Source organism: Anomaloglossus baeobatrachus, chromosome 12 (assembly GCF_048569485.1).
Source record: "Anomaloglossus baeobatrachus isolate aAnoBae1 chromosome 12, aAnoBae1.hap1, whole genome shotgun sequence".
Classification (NCBI taxonomy): domain Eukaryota; kingdom Metazoa; phylum Chordata; class Amphibia; order Anura; family Aromobatidae; genus Anomaloglossus; species Anomaloglossus baeobatrachus.
The window spans coordinates 127,159,846-127,182,137 of NC_134364.1; the positions used below are offsets into that span (position 1 = coordinate 127,159,846).

Sequence of the window (22,292 nt, forward strand, 5' to 3'; positions counted from 1 at the left end):
GATTGAGTTTTCTTTTCAGAAATATTCTTGTTTATGATTGCAACAAGATCACAGGATATGGGAACTGCAACATAGCAGCATGGTGGCTCAGTGGTTAGCACTTGCTAAGAAACACAAGCCAGCCAATCATTGACCGCTCAAGTCTTCCCTAAGAATGTAAGATGTAACGATACAACTTCATTGTAGGTGTCATCTTCAAGGAGACTGGAAGCGAGGTCCTCAATGTCTGGAAATATCAGTGCTAACCACTGAGCCGCTGTGATGAGATCACCTGCAGTACCGCAGTTCACCACTATCCGCATTGCATTATCACCATAAGAACCAATACAACAGCGCCCCCCACCCCCATTTTCTGCTTATTACTAGCGCTGAGAGGACCTGGACTGTAAACATCCGGATCCGCACCGTTTCAGCACTATCTCCGGGCCGGACCTGGACGCGGGATTCCGAGTGCACGATCCAGAATCGGCAATTAATAAAAATGAAAAAAAACAACAATAAATAAATGAGCGTTTCATACTTACCGAGACTGTCATGGCGGCATACTGCTTCCGGGTCGCGCTTTCACTTCCTGTGCTGTGCACGCAATCACACAGCTTTCTGTGTTTTCCCAGCCCACCGGCCATCCTCTCAGCTGTGATTGGTTGCAGACTGACGCTCCCCCAGCCTGTGACAGCTCTGCTGTGCAGTCATCGCTTATCGCAGCTCAGTAATGGGCAGTCGTGCTCTATGGCTGCTCGCTGTGACATGTAGCAGAGCTGGATGTGTCTTTGCTGGATCTCGTGTGGATTACGCTGGAGCTGCAGGGTGTTGGGGTAATAAAGTGGTGAAGGAGGAGGCTGCGTGTGTAATTTATTCCAAATAAAGGATTTCTCTGTGTCTTGTTTATTTACTGTCATTTATAGGTTTGTGATGCGGGTATCTGATAGATGCCCGTGCCATCACTTATCTAGGGTTTAGTAGCAGCCATGCGCTGTTATTAACCCCTGCTATTACCTTGATTGCCACCACACCAGGGCAATCAAGATGAGCTGATATCGCATCGTAATGGTCACATCTAACAGATGCGGCTATACCGGGCAGCTGCAGGCTGAGGATATACCAGCCCCCGGCCGGCGTTATCATGGCTGAGGATGAAAAGTCCGGGGGACCACACGTCGTTTTTTTTTTAAATTATTTATTTCAATTAAAAAAAAAAAAGAGAACCACGCGGTTTATCTTAGGCAGCAGTCACACTTGCGAGGGACTCCCACAAGTGTGACATCGCAGCACAGCCGCACACACATCTGACCGGAGCGTGCATGTGTTTCTAGGTACATGCACGCTCATGTTCAGACAGTGGCAGGCTGTGACGGGGATGTCAGACCCGCACGAGAGTCTGACATATCATCATTACACATTTAAACAATTTATACAAAAATTCTTCAAAGTTTTTGAAAAAATGAATACTTTTATCTTTATTCTTCTTTTAGAGACATAACCCCCGCTCCGCTCCCGCGGGGATCTCACTCCGAGCTTTGCAGCAGGCGCGTCACAGATCTCTTGGCGTTGTAGATGCAGTCGTTGACCGATACGCCCTCGTAGGAGGCGCCGATGAGGCTGAGGGGCAGAGAGTGCTGACCGATGTAGGAGAAGAGGTGGTCTGCAGGGAAGGGGAGAGAAGGCTGAGGTCAGTGAATGGACAGCAGGGTGACCACTCGGGTACGCGGGGGTCGCCTCCTTACCGATCCGCTTCCAGTGACCCAGCGTGTACTGGGGGATGCAGTTCTGTGAAGAAACAAGGCCATAGATGTCAGAGGAGCTGTGCCCCCTAGTGGTCACATCACGGCGGTGTGGTGACAGTGGGTTTGTTACCTTGTTCAGGGTCACGATGGCGCGGCGCGGCGTCTCCTTCACCCCCAGCTGCGTGGCAGCCGCCGCGGACGCCAGGCTCAACAGCGTTTCCTTAGATACAGTGTCCGGGTCACCCAGACTGCGCTCAAACCACGCTCCTCCGAGCATCACCTGCAGTGAAGGCGACAGCACTGACACATTGTGACGAACACTCAGCGACAGGCCCTAATGTGCCAGCTGAGATATCCCATACATTTTATCGCTGCAGTAGACCGTCAGCCTCAGGGTACAGTCCCCTGTAGATCAGGACACCCCCCTCCCTCCACATCGGCCGCCATTACCGTCAGTCTGGTGGAGCTGCCGCCTTGTCTGTTGTGTTCCGGGAAGGCAAGGGAGTCGTATACGATCCCCAACATGGCGCCGTCCTCATAGGAGGGGATGAGATGTCCGAAACCCTGGAGGAGAGAGGAAGTTAGTGACCCCCATCAGGCAGAGGTCATGAAGGTACTAGAAAAAGGTGACGAGTTAAAGGGGTTGTCCAGGATCGTGAGCAAAGTCCACTGTCACTTTGTGTGACATCATACGGTGCGAACGCTGGCGTGATTCCCTGGTATTGCCTGTGCCAGCGTACGGTAAGGTGCCGACCAGACACGTGTGCCTTCAGTCAATTCACATCTACTGCGAGAAGGAACCGGACCCTCAGGAGAAGGAACCAGACACTTGGGGGCGCGGGAGAATGAATCAGACACTCGGGGGCACGGGAGAAGGAGCCAGACACTCGGGGGCACTGGAGAAGGAGCCAGACACTCGGGGGCACTGGAGAAGGAGCCAGACACTCGGGGGCACTGGAGAAGGAACCAGACACTCGGGGACACTGGAGAAGGAACCAGACACTCGGGGGCACTGGAGAAGGAACCAGACACTCGGGGGCACTGGAGAAGGAACCAGACACTCGGGAGAAGGAACCAGACACTCGGGGGCACGGGAGAAGGAACCAGACACTCGGGAGAAGGAACCAGACACTCGGGAGAAGGAACCAGACACTCGGGGGCGCTGGAGAAGGAGCCAGACACTCGGGGGCGCTGGAGAAGGAGCCAGACACTCGGGGGCGCTGGAGAAGGAGCCAGACACTCGGGGGCGCTGGAGAAGGAGCCAGACACTCGGGGGCGCTGGAGAAGGAGCCAGACACTCGGGGGCGCTGGAGAAGGAGCCAGACACTCGGGGGCGCTGGAGAAGGAGCCAGACACTCGGGAGAAGGAACCAGACACTCGGGAGAAGGAACCAGACACTCGGGAGAAGGAACCAGACACTCGGGAGAAGGAGCCAGACACTCGGGAGAAGGAACCAGACACTCGGGAGAAGGAACCAGACACTCGGGAGAAGGAACCAGACACTCGGGAGAAGGAACCAGACACTCGGGAGAAGGAACCAGACACTCGGGAGAAGGAACCAGACACTCGGGAGAAGGAACCAGACACTCGGGAGAAGGAACCAGACACTCGGGAGAAGGAGCCAGACACTCGGGGGCGCTGGAGAAGGAGCCAGACACTCGGGGGCGCTGGAGAAGGAGCCAGACACTCGGGGGCGCTGGAGAAGGAGCCAGACACTCGGGGGCGCTGGAGAAGGAGCCAGACACTCGGGGGCGCTGGAGAAGGAGCCAGACACTCGGGGGCGCTGGAGAAGGAGCCAGACACTCGGGGGCGCGGGAGAAGGAGCCAGACACTCGGGGGCGCGGGAGAAGGAGCCAGACACTCGGGGGCGCGGGAGAAGGAGCCAGACACTCGGGGGCGCGGGAGAAGGAGCCAGACACTCGGGGGCGCGGGAGAAGGAGCCAGACACTCGGGGGCGCGGGAGAAGGAGCCAGACACTCGGGGGCAAGGGAGAAGGAGCCAGACACTCGGGGGCAAGGGAGAAGGAACCTGACACTCGGGGGCAAGGGAGAAGGAACCTGACACTCGGGGGCAAGGGAGAAGGAACCTGACACTCGGGGGCAAGGGAGAAGGAACCTGACACTCGGGGGCAAGGGAGAAGGAACCTGACACTCGGGGGCAAGGGAGAAGGAACCTGACACTCGGGGGCAAGGGAGAAGGAACCTGACACTCGGGGGCAAGGGAGAAGGAACCTGACACTCGGGGGCAAGGGAGAAGGAACCTGACACTCGGGGGCAAGGGAGAAGGAACCTGACACTCGGGGGCAAGGGAGAAGGAACCTGACACTCGGGGGCAAGGGAGAAGGAACCTGACACTCGGGGGCAAGGGAGAAGGAACCTGACACTCGGGGGCAAGGGAGAAGGAACCTGACACTCGGGGGCAAGGGAGAAGGAACCTGACACTCGGGGGCAAGGGAGAAGGAACCTGACACTCGGGGGCAAGGGAGAAGGAACCTGACACTCGGGGGCAAGGGAGAAGGAACCTGACACTCGGGGGCAAGGGAGAAGGAACCTGACACTCGGGGGCAAGGGAGAAGGAACCTGACACTCGGGGGCAAGGGAGAAGGAACCTGACACTCGGGGGCAAGGGAGAAGGAACCTGACACTCGGGGGCAAGGGAGAAGGAACCTGACACTCGGGGGCAAGGGAGAAGGAACCTGACACTCGGGGGCACGGGAGAAGGAACCTGACACTCGGGGGCACGGGAGAAGGAACCTGACACTCGGGGGCACGGGAGAAGGAACCAGACACTCGGGGGCAAGGGAGAAGGAACCTGACACTCGGGGGCAAGGGAGAAGGAACCTGACACTCGGGGGCAAGGGAGAAGGAACCTGACACTCGGGGGCAAGGGAGAAGGAACCTGACACTCGGGGGCAAGGGAGAAGGAACCTGACACTCGGGGGCAAGGGAGAAGGAACCTGACACTCGGGGGCAAGGGAGAAGGAACCTGACACTCGGGGGCAAGGGAGAAGGAACCTGACACTCGGGGGCAAGGGAGAAGGAACCTGACACTCGGGGGCAAGGGAGAAGGAACCTGACACTCGGGGGCAAGGGAGAAGGAACCTGACACTCGGGGGCAAGGGAGAAGGAACCTGACACTCGGGGGCAAGGGAGAAGGAACCTGACACTCGGGGGCAAGGGAGAAGGAACCTGACACTCGGGGGCAAGGGAGAAGGAACCTGACACTCGGGGGCAAGGGAGAAGGAACCTGACACTCGGGGGCAAGGGAGAAGGAACCTGACACTCGGGGGCAAGGGAGAAGGAACCTGACACTCGGGGGCAAGGGAGAAGGAACCTGACACTCGGGGGCAAGGGAGAAGGAACCTGACACTCGGGGGCAAGGGAGAAGGAACCTGACACTCGGGGGCGCGGGAGAAGGAACCTGACACTCGGGGGCGCGGGAGAAGGAACCTGACACTCGGGGGCGCGGGAGAAGGAACCTGACACTCGGGGGCGCGGGAGAAGGAACCTGACACTCGGGGGCGCGGGAGAAGGAACCTGACACTCGGGGGCGCGGGAGAAGGAACCAGACACTCGGGGGCGCGGGAGAAGGAACCAGACACTCGGGGGCGCGGGAGAAGGAACCAGACACTCGGGGGCGCGGGAGAAGGAACCAGACACTCGGGGGCGCGGGAGAAGGAACCAGACACTCGGGGGCGCGGGAGAAGGAACCAGACACTCGGGGGCGCGGGAGAAGGAACCAGACACTCGGGGGCTCGGGAGAAGGAACCAGACACTCGGGGGCGCGGGAGAAGGAACCAGACACTCGGGGGCGCGGGAGAAGGAACCAGACACTCGGGGGCGCGGGAGAAGGAACCAGACACTCGGGGGCGCGGGAGAAGGAACCAGACACTGGGGGCACGAGAGAAGGACCCAGACCCTCGGGGAACAGGACATGAACCTGACAGTTGGGGGACACAGGACACTGATACTGAGGGTGCAGGACAATGACACTCATAGGACGGGTCCTGTAGTTTTGGGGTCACTCACTGATACAGGCAGCACATCTCCGTCATACTCTAGGTTTACCACGGCCACGGTGGCGGTCCTCATTTCACGCAGGGTGTTTGCCATTGGCTCGGCGATTGGGGTCAGCAGTTTGCTCAATACTGAGGATACATAATGGGGGTAGTCAGTCATGTGACCTGTCATACAAGGACCCCTTGGCTGTCTGTAGTCGGGGGCGGTACCTGCTGCAGGAACGGCGCTGATCACATGATCTGCTGACACATTGCCGCCAGGAACCTTGATCTAGAAGGAAACATCACAGATGATGTGGGGGCAGTGACCTCGAGGGGCAGAGCAGTATGTGACCCCCAATACCTTCCAGCTACCGTCCGCCTGCCTTTGTAGCGCCTCCACTGGGGTGTCTCTTTGTATCTGCACTCCTCTATCCTTAATGTAGCCCTCGAGGGCGTCTGAGAGGGTCTGCATGCCCCCGCGGAGCGACCACTGACTCCACTTCTCCTTCTTGGACCTCTGGATGAGAGGCGAGTCCAGCGGCGGCATCTTATCTGTCCCAACGATAGAGAGATCGGGATGAGCGGCAGAGCTGAGGGTGGGATGTGCCCGGTGCTCCCAGAGATGGAGGCCCTTACCTCCGGCGGCGACCATCCCCAGGACCACCGATCTCTTCTGACGTTCAGCTTCGTACAGGAAGGGGAAGCAGGAGCGCAAGCTGAGCTGACGGCTGTCACCGGCAAACACCCCCCGGCACAGGCTGTCAATCACTATATCAGCGAGCTGCCGAGAGAAAGGCGCGGGGTTACTGCCCCCTGAAGGCAGCGGCACATGATAAATGGGAGCTATGGATGGAGCAACATGGCCGAAAAAGCAGGGTAAACAGCAGCATAGAGTATATCAGGAGGTAAATACGTCATACACTGTAAGCTTCAGCACTTTATGGCAAGGATCTCTCATATATATCTGCAGAGGAGCAGAATCCGGGGTGGGGACTGGGGGCGGCATTAACGTACCCCAAAGGTACAATAACCGAAGGTTTATCATATAGGAGCATAATAATACAGAGATAACAAAAAGCCGGCCGACCACAGAGCTGACAATCCAAAGTACGATATAAAGGCGTTATCTGCAGGAGAAGAGTCAGCATCAGCGAGCGTGGGGCGTAAGTCCTCACACCCCGCACCAAGATATCTGCAGCAATAAACAGGACTGGGAACAAGAAGATAAGGACCGCAGCCTGCAGAGCATCGCAACCATCTGTGCAGGGAACCAGAGGAGGAACGAAGGGCGTAATAGAAGTGAGTACAAGAATATATATCATGGGTACAGAAAGTATTCACGCCCTTTACATTTTTCACTCTGTTTCATTGCAGCCATTTGGTAAATTCTCATTAATGTGCACTCTGCCCCCATCTTATCAGAAAAAACATAAATATAGAAATTTTTGCCAATTTATTAAACAATAAAAACTGAAATATCCCATGGTCATAAGTATTCAGCCCCTTTGCTCAGACACTCATATGTAAGTCCCATCTGTCCATTTCCTTGTGATCCTCCTTGAGATGGTTCCTTCATTGGAGTGCAGCTGTGTGTAATTACACTGATAGGAGGTGATTTGGAAAGGCGCACACCTGTGTATATAACACCTCACAGCGCACACTGCAGGTCACACCAAATGAGGATCATGAGGTCAAAAGGAACTGCCCAAGGAGCTCAGAGACAGAATTGTGGGAAGGCACAGACCTGGCCAAGGTTACAAAAGAATTTCTGCAATACTCAAGGTTCCTAAGAGCACAGTGGCCTCCATTATCCTTAAATGGAAGATATCTGGGACCAGCAGAACTCTTCCTAGACCCGGCCGTCCAGCCAAACTGAGCAATCGTGGGAGAAGAGCCTTGGTGAGAGGTAAAGAAGAACCCCAAGATCACTGCGGCCGAGCTCCAGAGATGCAGTAGGGAGATGGGAGAAAGTTCCACAAAGTCACCTATCACTGCAGCCTCCACCAGTCGGGCCTTTATGGCAGAGTGGCCGACGGAAGCCTCTCCTCAGTGCAAGACATATGAAAGCCGCAGAGAGTTTACAAAAAGCACATGAAGGACTCGCAGACCATGAGAAATAAGATCCTCTGGTCTAATGAGACGAAGATAGAACTTTCTGGTGAAAATTCTAAGCAGTATGAGTGGAGAAAACCAGGCACTGCTCATCACCTGCCCAATACAATCCCCACAGTGAAGCATGGTGGTGGCAGAATCATGCTATGGGAGCAGGGACAGGATGACTGGCTGCAATTGAAGTAAAGATGTAAGCGGACAAGTACAGAGATATCCTGGAAGAAAACTTCTTCCAGAGTGCTCTGGACCTCAGACGTGGCTTAAGGTTCACCTTCCAACAAGACAATGACCCTAAGCACACAGCTAAAATAATAAAGAAGTGGCTTCGGGACAAATCTGTGACCATTCCTGACCGGCCCAGCCAGAGCCCTGACCTAAACCCAACTGAGCATCTCTGGGGAGACCTGAAAATGGCGTCCACCAACGTTCACCATCCAACCTGACGTAACTGGAGAGGATCTGCAAGGAAGAATGGCCGAGGATCCCAAGAAGACTCATGTCTGTACTAGTTCAAAAGGGACGGTGCCCCTATATACAAGAATATAACTACTATAATACTGCTCCTATGTACAAGAATACAACTACTATAATACTGCCCCCTATGTACAAGAATATAACTACTATAATACTGCCCCTATGTACAAGAATATAACTACTATAATACTGCCCCCTATGTACAAGAATATAACTACTATAATACTGCTCCTATGTACAAGAATATAACTACTATAATACTGCTCCTATATACAAGAATATAACTACTATAATACTGCCCCCTATGTTCAAGAATATAACTACTATAATACTGCCCCTATATACAAGACTATAGCTACTATAATACTGCCCCCTATGTACAGGAATATAACTACTATAATACTGCCCCTATATACAAGACTATAGCTACTATAATACTGCCCCATATGTACAGGAATATAACTACTATAATACTGCCCCTATATACAGGAATATAACTACTATAATACTGTCCCTATATACAAGAATATAACTACTATAATACTGCCCCTATGTACAAGAATATAACTACTATAATACTGCTCCTATGTACAAGACTATAACTACTATAATACTGCTCCTATGTACAAGAATATAACTACTATAATACTGCCTCCTATGTACAAGAATATAACTACTATAATACTGCCCCCTATGTACAAGAATATAACTACTATAATACTGCCCCCTATGTACAAGAATATAACTACTATAATACTGCCCCTATGTACAAGAATATAACTACTATAATACTGCTCCTATATACAAGAATATAACTACTATAATACTGCCCCTATGTACAAGAATATAACTACTATAATACTGCCCCTATGTACAAGAATATAACTACTATAATACTGCCCCTATGTACAAGAATATAACTACTATTATACTGCCCCTATGTACCAGAATATAACTACTATAATACTGCCCCCTATATACAAGAATATAACTACTATAATACTGCCCCCTATGTACAAGAATATAACTACTATAATACTGCCCCTATATACAAGAATATAACTACTATTATACTGCCCCCTATATACAGGAATATAACTACTATAATACTGCCCCTATATACAAGACTATAGCTACTATAATACTGCCCCATATGTACAGGAATATAACTACTATAATACTGCCCCCTATGTACAAGAATATAACTACTATAATACTGCTCCTATGTACAAGAATATAACTACTATAATACTGTCCCCTATGTACAAGAATATAACTACTATAATACTGCCCCCGTGTACAGGAATATAACTACTATAATACTGCCCCCATGTACAAGAATATAACTACTATAATACTGCCCCTATGTACAAGAATATAACTACTATAATACTGCCCCTATATACAAGAATATAACTACTATAATACTGCCCCTATGTACAAGAATATAACTACTATAATACTGCCCCTATGTACAAGAATATAACTACTATAATACTGCCCCTATGTACAGGAATATAACTACTATAATACTGCCCCTATGTACAAGAATATAACTACTATAATACTGCTCCTATGTACAAGAATATAACTACTATAATACTGCCCCTATGTACAAGAATATAACTACTATAATACTGCCCCCTATGTACAAGAATATAACTACTATAATACTGCCCCTATATACAGGAATATAACTACTATAATACTGCTCCTATGTACAAGAATATAACTACTATAATACTGCCCCTATGTACAAGAATATAACTACTATAATACTGCCCCCTATGTACAAGAATATAACTACTATAATACTGCCCCCTATGTACAAGAATATAACTACTATAATACTGCTCCTATGTACAAGAATATATCTACTATAATACTGCCCCTATGTACAAGAATATAACTACTATAATACTGCCCCCTATGTACAAGAATATAACTACTATAATACTGCTCCTATGTACAAGAATATATCTACTATAATACTGCCCCTATGTACAAGAATATAACTACTATAATACTGCCCCTATGTACAAGAATATAACTACTATAATACTGCCCCTATATACAGGAATATAACTGCTATAACACCACTGTCTATATTTATGATTGTCACCTCTTTTCCAAACCGGCGTGAGAAGAAGTCGTGGATGGTCTCGTCTTCCTTTGTTCCTCGAGGAGCAGTCAGGTCCCGGAGGCCGCATAAGAAAAGCGGTTTTGAGAATGGGGGGATGGTCCGCAGGACGCCCCTAGAATTACACAGGACGGTGAATACAGCGGTCCCTGTGATGCCCCGTTGTATTCGGACACGGGGGGGCTCACCCTATACTGGATGGCAGCCTGTGTAACGACTGGTTGACGTAGAGGTAGCGGTCCTTGGCGGCCGGTTGACTCCTAAGCACGGGAAGGAGATCTGCTTCTAGTCCCAGCTCTGAGATCTGCGGGGTATGAGATATCACACATGGGGGCGCTATAAGAGGTGGAGGGCCACAGTGGAGCAGACAAGGAGGCACGTGTGGCTGAGGACTGGCCTGGCCGCCATATTGATGCTCTCACCATACACAGGGTGTTTCTCCCCACCACTCCGCCCGGCCGCATCCCGCGGGGTCCGTGTTCAAACACAGCGCCATCTTCAGTCCGCGTAGAGCGCATCCACCCGCCAAGCCTGCCGCTGCCCTCCAGTAAGATCACCTATGGGGCAACACACAGTCATCAGGGGGACAGGGGGGAGAACGCCAAGACGCCCCGACCCACACTCACCTTACACACGCCGCCATCCTTAACCAGGTGGTAACAGGCGGCCAGTCCACTGATCCCACCACCCGCGACCACCACCGTCCTCTGCATCCACAAATCTACGGGACACAGGGGGTGTAATAATACACAGCACACAGGGGGTATACAGGGGTGTAATAATATACAGCACACGTGGGTGTACAGGGGTGTAATAATATACAGCACACAGGGGTATACAGGGGTGTAATAATATACAGCACACTGGGGTATACAGGGGTGTAATAATATACAGCACACTGGGGTATACAGGGGTGTAATAATATACAGCACACAGGGGGTATACAGGGGTGTAATAATATACAGCACACGTGGGTGTACAGGGGTGTAATAATATACAGCACACTGGGGTATACAGGGGTGTAATAATATACAGCACACTGGGGTATACAGGGGTGTAATAATATACAGCACACTGGGGTATACAGGGGTGTAATAATATACAGCACACAGGGGGTATACAGGGGTGTAATAATATACAGCACACTGGGGTATACAGGGGTGTAATAATATACAGCACACAGGGGGTATACAGGGGTGTAATAATATACAGCACACTGGGGTATACAGGGGTGTAATAATATACAGCACACTGGGGTATACAGGGGTGTAATAATATACAGCACACTGGGGTATACAGGGGTGTAATAATATACAGCACACAGGGGTATACAGGGGTGTAATAATATACAGCACACAGGGGTATACAGGGGTGTAATAATATACAGCACACGTGGGTGTACAGGGGTGTAATAATATACAGCACACGTGGGTGTACAGGGGTGTAATAATATACAGCACACAGGGGGTATACAGGGGTGTAATAATATACAGCACACAGGGGTATAATAATATACAGCACACTGGGGTATACAGGGGGTGTAATAATATACAGCACACTGGGGTATACAGGGGGTGTAATAATATACAGCACACTGGGGTATACAGGGGGTGTAATAATATACAGCACACTGGGGTATACAGGGGGTGTAATAATATACAGCACACTGGGGTATACAGGGGGTGTAATAATATACAGCACACTGGGGTATACAGGGGGTGTAATAATATACAGCACACTGGGGTATACAGGGGTGTAATAATATACAGCACACAGGGGTGTAATAATATACAGCACACAGGGATATACAGGGGTGTAATAATATACAGCACACAGGGGTATACAGGGGGTGTAATAATATACAGCACACGGGTGTATACAGGGGTGTAATAATATACAGCACACAGGGGTATACAGGGGGTGTAATAATATACAGCACACTGGGGTATACAGGGGTGTAATAATATACAGCACACAGGGGTATACAGGGGTGTAATAATATACAGCACACAGGGGTATACAGGGGTGTAATAATATACAGCACACTGGGGTATACAGGGGTGTAATAATATACAGCACACAGGGGTATACAGGGGTGTAATAATATACAGCACACAGGGGTATACAGGGGTGTGATAATATACAGCACACAGGGGTATACAGGGGTGTGATAATATACAGCACACAGGGGTATACAGGGGTGTAATAATATACAGCACACAGGGGTATACAGGGGGTGTAATAATATACAGCACACTGGGGTATACAGGGGTGTAATAATATACAGCACACTGGGGTATACAGGGGTGTAATAATATACAGCACACAGGGGTATACAGGGGTGTAATAATATACAGCACACAGGGGTATACAGGGGTGTAATAATATACAGCACACAGGGGTGTAATAATATACAGCACACAGGGGTATAATAATATACAGCACACTGGGGTATACAGGGGGTGTAATAATATACAGCACACAGGGGTATACAGGGGTGTAATAATATACAGCACATAGGGGTATACAGGGGTGTAATAATATACAGTATACAGGGGTGTAATAATATACAGCACACTGGGGTATACAGGGGTGTAATAATATACAGCACACTGGGGTATACAGGGGGTGTAATAATATACAGCACACTGGGGTATACAGGGGGTGTAATAATATACAGCACACTGGGGTATACAGGGGGTGTAATAATATACAGCACACTGGGGTATACAGGGGTGTAATAATATACAGCACACTGGGGTATACAGGGGTGTAATAATATACAGCACACTGGGGTATACAGGGGTGTAATAATATACAGCACAAAAGGGGTATACAGGGGTGTAATAATATACAGCAGACAGGGGTATACAGGGGTGTAATAATATACAGCACACTGGGGTATAATAATATACAGCACACTGGGGTATAATAATATACAGCACACAGGGGTATACAGGGGTGTAATAATATACAGCACACAGGGGTATACAGGGGTGTAATAATATACAGCACACTGGGGTATACAGGGGTGTAATAATATACAGCACACAGGGGTGTAATAATATACAGCACACAGGGGTATACAGGGGTGTAATAATATACAGCACACTGGGGTATACAGGGGTGTAATAATATACAGCACACAGGGGTATACAGGGGGTGTAATAATATACAGCACACGGGTGTATACAGGGGTGTAATAATATACAGCACACAGGGGTATACAGGGGTGTAATAATATACAGCACACAGGGGTATACAGGGGTGTGATAATATACAGCACACAGGGGTATACAGGGGTGTGATAATATACAGCACACAGGGGTATACAGGGGGTGTAATAATATACAGCACACAGGGGTATACAGGGGTGTAATAATATACAGCACACAGGGGTATACAGGGGTGTAATAATATACAGCACACAGGGGTATACAGGGGTGTAATAATATACAGCACACTGGGGTATACAGGGGTGTAATAATATACAGCACACAGGGGTGTAATAATATACAGCACACAGGGGTATACAGGGGGTGTAATAATATACAGCACACGGGTGTATACAGGGGTGTAATAATATACAGCACACAGGGGTATACAGGGGTGTAATAATATACAGCACACAGGTGTATACAGGGGTGTAATAATATACAGCACACAGGGGTATACAGGGGTGTAATAATATACAGCACACAGGGGTATACAGGGGTGTAATAATATACAGCACACAGGGGTATACAGGGGTGTAATAATATACGGTATACAGGGGTGTAATAATATACAGCACACTGGGGTATACAGGGGTGTAATAATATACAGCACACAGGGGTATACAGGGGTGTAATAATATACAGCACACAGGGGTATACAGGGGTGTAATAATATACAGCACACAGGGGTATACAGGGGTGTAATAATATACAGCACACAGGGGTATACAGGGGTGTAATAATATACAGCACACAGGGGTATACAGGGGTGTAATAATATACAGCACACTGGGGTATACAGGGGGTGTAATAATATACAGCAGACAGGGGTATACAGGGGTGTAATAATATACAGCACACTGGGGTATAATAATATACAGCACACTGGGGTATAATAATATACAGCACACAGGGGTATACAGGGGTGTAATAATATACAGCACACAGGGGTATACAGGGGTGTAATAATATACAGTATACAGGGGTGTAATAATATACAGTATACAGGGGTGTAATAATATACAGTATACAGGGGTGTAATAATATACAGCACACTGGGGTATACAGGGGTGTAATAATATACAGCACACAGGGGTATACAGGGGTGTAATAATATACAGCACATAGGGGTATACAGGGGTGTAATAATATACAGCACACAGGGGTATACAGGGGTGTAATAATATACAGCACACAGGGGTATACAGGGGTGTAATAATATACAGCACACAGGGGTATACAGGGGTGTAATAATATACAGCACACAGGGGTGTAATAATATACAGCACACAGGGGTATACAGGGGTGTAATAATATACAGCACACTGGGGTATACAGGGGTGTAATAATATACAGCACACAGGGGTATACAGGGGGTGTAATAATATACAGCACACGGGTGTATACAGGGGTGTAATAATATACAGCACACAGGGGTATACAGGGGTGTAATAATATACAGCACACAGGGGTATACAGGGGTGTGATAATATACAGCACACAGGGGTATACAGGGGTGTGATAATATACAGCACACAGGGGTATACAGGGGGTGTAATAATATACAGCACACAGGGGTATACAGGGGTGTAATAATATACAGCACACAGGGGTATACAGGGGTGTAATAATATACAGCACACAGGGGTATACAGGGGTGTAATAATATACAGCACACTGGGGTATACAGGGGTGTAATAATATACAGCACACAGGGGTGTAATAATATACAGCACACAGGGGTATACAGGGGGTGTAATAATATACAGCACACGGGTGTATACAGGGGTGTAATAATATACAGCACACAGGGGTATACAGGGGTGTAATAATATACAGCACACAGGTGTATACAGGGGTGTAATAATATACAGCACACAGGGGTATACAGGGGTGTAATAATATACAGCACACAGGGGTATACAGGGGTGTAATAATATACAGCACACAGGGGTATACAGGGGTGTAATAATATACGGTATACAGGGGTGTAATAATATACAGCACACTGGGGTATACAGGGGTGTAATAATATACAGCACACAGGGGTATACAGGGGTGTAATAATATACAGCACACAGGGGTATACAGGGGTGTAATAATATACAGCACACAGGGGTATACAGGGGTGTAATAATATACAGCACACAGGGGTATACAGGGGTGTAATAATATACAGCACACAGGGGTATACAGGGGTGTAATAATATACAGCACACTGGGGTATACAGGGGGTGTAATAATATACAGCAGACAGGGGTATACAGGGGTGTAATAATATACAGCACACTGGGGTATAATAATATACAGCACACTGGGGTATAATAATATACAGCACACAGGGGTATACAGGGGTGTAATAATATACAGCACACAGGGGTATACAGGGGTGTAATAATATACAGTATACAGGGGTGTAATAATATACAGTATACAGGGGTGTAATAATATACAGTATACAGGGGTGTAATAATATACAGCACACTGGGGTATACAGGGGTGTAATAATATACAGCACACAGGGGTATACAGGGGTGTAATAATATACAGCACATAGGGGTATACAGGGGTGTAATAATATACAGCACACAGGGGTATACAGGGGTGTAATAATATACAGCACACAGGGGTATACAGGGGTGTAATAATATACAGCACACAGGGGTATACAGGGGTGTAATAATATACAGCACACAGGGGTATACAGGGGTGTAATAATATACAGCACACTGGGGTATACAGGGGTGTAATAATATACAGCACACAGGGGTATACAGGGGTGTAATAATATACAGCACACTGGGGTATACAGGGGTGTAATAATATACAGCACACTGGGGTATACAGGGGTGTAATAATATACAGCACACTGGGGTATACAGGGGTGTAATAATATACAGCACACTGGGGTATACAGGGGTGTAATAACATAGAGTACATAGGGGGTATACAGGGGTGTAATAATATACAGCACACTGGGGTATACAGGGGTGTAATAATATACAGCACACTGGGGTATACAGGGGTGTAATAATATACAGCACACTGGGGTATACAGGGGTGTAATAATATACAGCACACTGGGGTATAATAATATACAGCACACTGGGGTATAATAATATACAGCACACAGGGGTATACAGGGGTGTAATAATATACAGCACACAGGGGTATACAGGGGTGTAATAATATACAGTATACAGGGGTGTAATAATATACAGTATACAGGGGTGTAATAATATACAGCACACTGGGGTATACAGGGGTGTAATAATATACAGCACACAGGGGTATACAGGGGTGTAATAATATACAGCACACAGGGGTATACAGGGGTGTGATAATATACAGCACACAGGGGTATACAGGGGTGTAATAATATACAGCACACAGGGGTATACAGGGGTGTAATAATATACAGCACACAGGGGTATACAGGGGTGTAATAATATACAGCACACAGGGGTATACAGGGGTGTGATAATATACAGCACACAGGGGTATACAGGGGTGTAATAATATACAGCACACAGGGGTATACAGGGGTGTAATAATATACAGCACACGGGGGTATACAGGGGTGTAATAATATAGAGTACATAGGGGGTATACAGGGGGTGTAATAATATACAGCACACAGGGGTATACAGGGGTGTAATAATATACAGCACACAGGGGTATACAGGGGTGTAATAATATAGAGTACATAGGGGGTATACAGGGGTGTAATAATATACAGCACACAGGGGTATACAGGGGTGTAATAATATACAGCACACAGGGGTATACAGGGGTGTAATAATATAGAGTACATAGGGGGTATACAGGGGTGTAATAATATACAGCACACAGGGGTATACAGGGGTGTAATAATATACAGCACACAGGGGTATACAGGGGTGTAATAATATACGGTATACAGGGGTGTAATAATATACAGCACACTGGGGTATACAGGGGTGTAATAATATACAGCACACAGGGGTATACAGGGGTGTAATAATATGCTTGTTCTCACCCACAAAGCTCTCCACAGTGCAGCACCCTCCTACATCTCCACCCTCCTCTCTGTCTATCATCCCACCCGTTCTCTACGCTCTGCAAATGACTTTCGACTAACATCCACACTAATTCGAACCTCCCACTCCCGAATCCAAGACTTCTTCCGAGCTGCACCAAACCTCTGGAATGCTCTACCCCAAGAAGTTAGGGCAAATCACAACTTACTCAGCTTCAGACGCTCCCTAAAAACGCATCTTTTTAGGGCGGCCTATCACACTCCCTAGCCAAACTAATTTCACATAATCCCTCTACAACTTCTCAGAACATAACCCCACGTCAAACTCCTTGGCACCCAAATGCATCTCAAGGCTCTTGCCAACTGGTCCAGGAAGCCATCATCTATCCCCCATGAGATGGCTGGATTGTCATTTTAAATAAACACTTGTACCTTGCCCCTCCCCCATCTCATTGTAGATTGTAAGCTCTCACGAGCAGGGTTGCCATTTTTCCTTTTAAATATTGTAGCCTCTATAATTGTTACTTGTTTGTATATGTTTATGTATATGATATGTATATGTTCCTCCTGAATTGTAAAGCGCTGCGGAATATGTTGGCGCTATAGAAATAAAGATTATTATTATTATTATTATTATTATTATTATTATTATTATTATTATTATTATTATATACAGCACACTGGGGTATAATAATATACAGCACACAGGGGTATACAGGGGTGTAATAATATACAGTATACAGGGGTGTAATAATATACAGTATACAGGGGTGTAATAATATACAGCACACTGGGGTATACAGGGGTGTAATAATATACAGCACACAGGGGTATACAGGGGTGTGATAATATACAGCACACAGGGGTATACAGGGGTGTGATAATATACAGCACACAGGGGTATACAGGGGTGTAATAATATACAGCACACAGGGGTATACAGGGGTGTAATAATATACAGTACACAGGGGTATACAGGGGTGTAATAATATACAGCACACAGGGGTATACAGGGGTGTAATAATATAGAGTACACAGGGGTATACAGGGGTGTAATAATATAGAGTACACAGGGGTATACAGGGGTGTAATAATATACAGCACACAGGGGTATACAGGGGTGTAATAATATACAGCACACAGGGGTATACAGGGGTGTAATAATATACAGCACACAGGGGTATACAGGGGTGTGATAATATACAGCACACAGGGGTATACAGGGGTGTAATAATATACAGTATACAGGGGTGTAATAATATACAGCACACAGGGGTATACAGGGGTGTGATAATATACAGCACACAGGGGTATACAGGGGTGTAATAATATACAGCACACAGGGGTATACAGGGGTGTAATAATATACAGTATACAGGGGTGTAATAATATACAGCACACAGGGGTATACAGGGGTGTGATAATATACAGCACACAGGGGTATACAGGGGTGTAATAATATACAGCATACAGGGGTATACAGGGGTGTAATAATATACAGCACACAGGGGTATACAGGGGGTGTAATAATATACAGCACACAGGGGTATACAGGGGTGTGATAATATACAGCACACAGGGGTATACAGGGGTGTAATAATATACAGCACACAGGGGTATACAGGGGTGTAATAATATACAGCACACAGGGGTATACAGGGGTGTAATAATATACAGCACACAGGGGTATACAGGGGTGTGATAATATACAGCACACAGGGGTATACAGGGGTGTGATAATATACAGCACACAGGGGTATACAGGGGTGTGATAATATACAGCACACAGGGGTATACAGGGGTGTAATAATATACAGCACACAGGGGTATACAGGGGTGTGATAATATACAGCACACAGGGGTATACAGGGGTGTAATAATATACAGCACACAGGAGTATACAGGGGTGTAATAATATAGAGTACATAGGGGGTATACAGGGGTGTAATAATATACAGCACACAGGAGTATACAGGGGTGTAATAATATACAGCACACAGGGGTATACAGGGGGTGTAATAATATACAGCACACAGGGGTATACAGGGGGTGTAATAATATAGAGTACACAGGGGTATACAGGGGTGTGATAATATACAGCACACAGGGGTATACAGGGGTGTAATAATATACAGCACACAGGGGTATACAGGGGTGTAATAATATACAGCACACAGGGGTATACAGGGGTGTAATAATATACAGCACACAGGGGTATACAGGGGTGTGATAATATACAGCACACAGGGGTATACAGGGGTGTGATAATATACAGCACACAGGGGTATACAGGGGTGTGATAATATACAGCACACAGGGGTATACAGGGGGTGTAATAATATACAGCACACAGGGGTATACAGGGGTGTAATAATATAGAGTACACAGGGGTATACAGGGGTGTAATAATATACAGCACACAGGGGTATACAGGGGTGTAATAATATACAGCACACAGGAGTATACAGGGGTGTAATAATATACAGCACACAGGGGTATACAGGGGTGTAATAATATACAGCACACAGGGGTATACAGGGGTGTAATAATATACAGCACACAGGGGTATACAGGGGTGTAATAATATACAGCACACAGGGGTATACAGGGGTGTAATAATATACAGCACACAGGGGTATACAGGGGTGTAATAATATACAGCACACAGGGGTATACAGGGGTGTAATAATATACAGCACACTGGGGTATACAGGGGTGTAATAATATACAGCACACAGGGGTATACAGGGGTGTAATAATATACAGCACACAGGAGTATACAGGGGTGTAATAATATACAGCACACAGGGGTATACAGGGGTGTAATAATATACAGCACACAGGGGTATACAGGGGTGTAATAATATACAGCACACAGGGGTATACAGGGGTGTAATAATATACAGTACACAGGGGTATACAGGGGTGTAATAATATACAGTACACTGGGGTATACAGGGGTGTAATAATATACAGCACACAGGGGTATACAGGGGTGTAATAATATACAGCACACAGGAGTATACAGGGGTGTAATAATATACAGCACACAGGGGTATACAGGGGTGTAATAATATACAGCACACAGGGGTATACAGGGGTGTAATAATATACAGCACACAGGGGTATACAGGGGTGTAATAATATACAGTACACAGGGGTATACAGGGGTGTAATAATATACAGTACACAGGGGTATACAGGGGTGTAATAATATACAGTACACAGGGGGTATACAGGGGTGTAATAATATACAGTACACAGGGGTATACAGGGGTGTAATAACATAGAGTACACGGGGGTATACAGGGGTGTAATAATATACAGCACACAGGGGTATACAGGGGTGTAATAATATACAGCACACAGGGGTATACAGGGGTGTAATAACATAGAGTACACGGGGGTATACAGGGGTGTAATAATATACAGCACACAGGGGTATACAGGGGTGTAATAATGGATACTACACCGGAGGGGTTCGGGCACACTCGGGGAGATTCGGGCACACTCGGGGAGATTCGGGCACACTCGGGGAGATTCGGGCACACTCGGGGACACTCACCGGCTGTTTATATTGCGGCTCCTTCGGTGACACTACAAAGCTCCTCCCACCACATGGTCGCGACAAGGAGCCGCGGTGGGCGTGACTAACACAGATTAGCCAATCACACATCTGGAGTGAGTGCAGTAAGCAGGAAGTGTTTGGGATGACTTGATAGGAGAGTACACATCACGTGGTCTTGTCATTACGTGTGTGGTGTAACGGTAAACGACTGATAGACGTTAAACGTCTGTGTTACCCATAGCAACCAATCACGGCGAAGCTTTCATTTTTAAACGTGTAGGAATTGAAATGAAAGCTGCGCTGTGATTGGTTGCTATGGCGCTCTACACAGTCATGTTGATTTGCCTGGATTTGCTCTTTGTGGGGTCTTGCTTGTCTCTGGATAGGGAGGGGAATTTAAGACGCCCCCTAAAGTGTAAATGTGGACATTGGCACAGAGTTTTATATCTAGACCAGCCAGTATCGGTTTCCACAGTGTCTGCCATAGACATGAGATAAACCCGCAGAGCTGGGTGGGATCGGCCGATATCTCACGTGTCGTAGCCCCCGACCTGGGGATGTTTAGGGATAAGGACCATAGAAGTCGCCCAACATGGCCGTGCCTGAGCTGAGATACCCGATGCCACACAAGCCACGTGTCTGAGGTGGTGGCCACCTTCTTACACCCCATCTTCATGGTCACATTCTGACCAGACCATAGTCCTTCCTTCTAACGATCAAGAACATTGAGATTGTGACCAACGTCTTCATCCGCAACCTCCAACTCCTCCGCCCTCCCACTGACCTTTACTGACCTTCTGGGGTCACGGCCACCATCACCAGTGCATATTTAGGAGCACACATTGGCCTCGAGGTGCTAAAGCTCTATAGTCATATGAAAAGTTTGGGCACCCCTATTAATGTGAAGCTTTTTTCTTTATAACAATTTGGGTTTTTGCTATTTCAGTGTCATATATCTAATAACTGATGGACTGAGTAATATTTCTGGATTGGAATGAGGTTTATTGTACTAACAGAAAATGTGCAATCCGCATTCAAACA

The 22,292-nt window shown here is 47.4% G+C and overlaps 1 protein-coding gene across 1 annotated transcript; it reads right to left on the bottom strand.

The window, feature by feature from the left end:
* Positions 1–1,209: 1,209 nt before the first annotated feature.
* On the bottom strand, positions 1,210–21,345 carry PPOX (protoporphyrinogen oxidase). The gene is made up of 13 exons (XM_075330871.1): positions 21,249–21,345; positions 11,077–11,171; positions 10,873–11,007; positions 10,639–10,754; positions 10,433–10,565; positions 6,361–6,505; positions 6,086–6,276; positions 5,953–6,013; positions 5,753–5,871; positions 2,175–2,288; positions 1,855–2,004; positions 1,725–1,767; positions 1,210–1,642 (listed from the first exon to the last, which is right to left on the bottom strand). Exons 2-13 carry the CDS (start codon positions 11,161–11,163, stop codon positions 1,506–1,508), a joined length of 1,431 nt encoding a protein of 476 aa, XP_075186986.1. The 5' UTR covers positions 11,164–11,171; positions 21,249–21,345; the 3' UTR covers positions 1,210–1,505.
* Between the last annotated feature and the right edge of the window lie 947 nt (positions 21,346–22,292).

Excerpts from the sequence above, each read along its gene's own strand:
- PPOX (XM_075330871.1), bottom strand. The coding sequence starts at position 11,163 with ATGCAGAGGACGGTGGTGGTCGCGGGTGGTGGGATCAGTGGACTGGCC. Across the intron at positions 5,872-5,952 it reads CAGCGCCGTTCCTGCAGCAG|TATTGAGCAAACTGCTGACC; the intron begins GTACCGCCCCCG and ends ATGTATCCTCAG. Across the intron at positions 1,768-1,854 it reads CCATCGTGACCCTGAACAAG|AACTGCATCCCCCAGTACAC; the intron begins GTAACAAACCCA and ends GTTTCTTCACAG.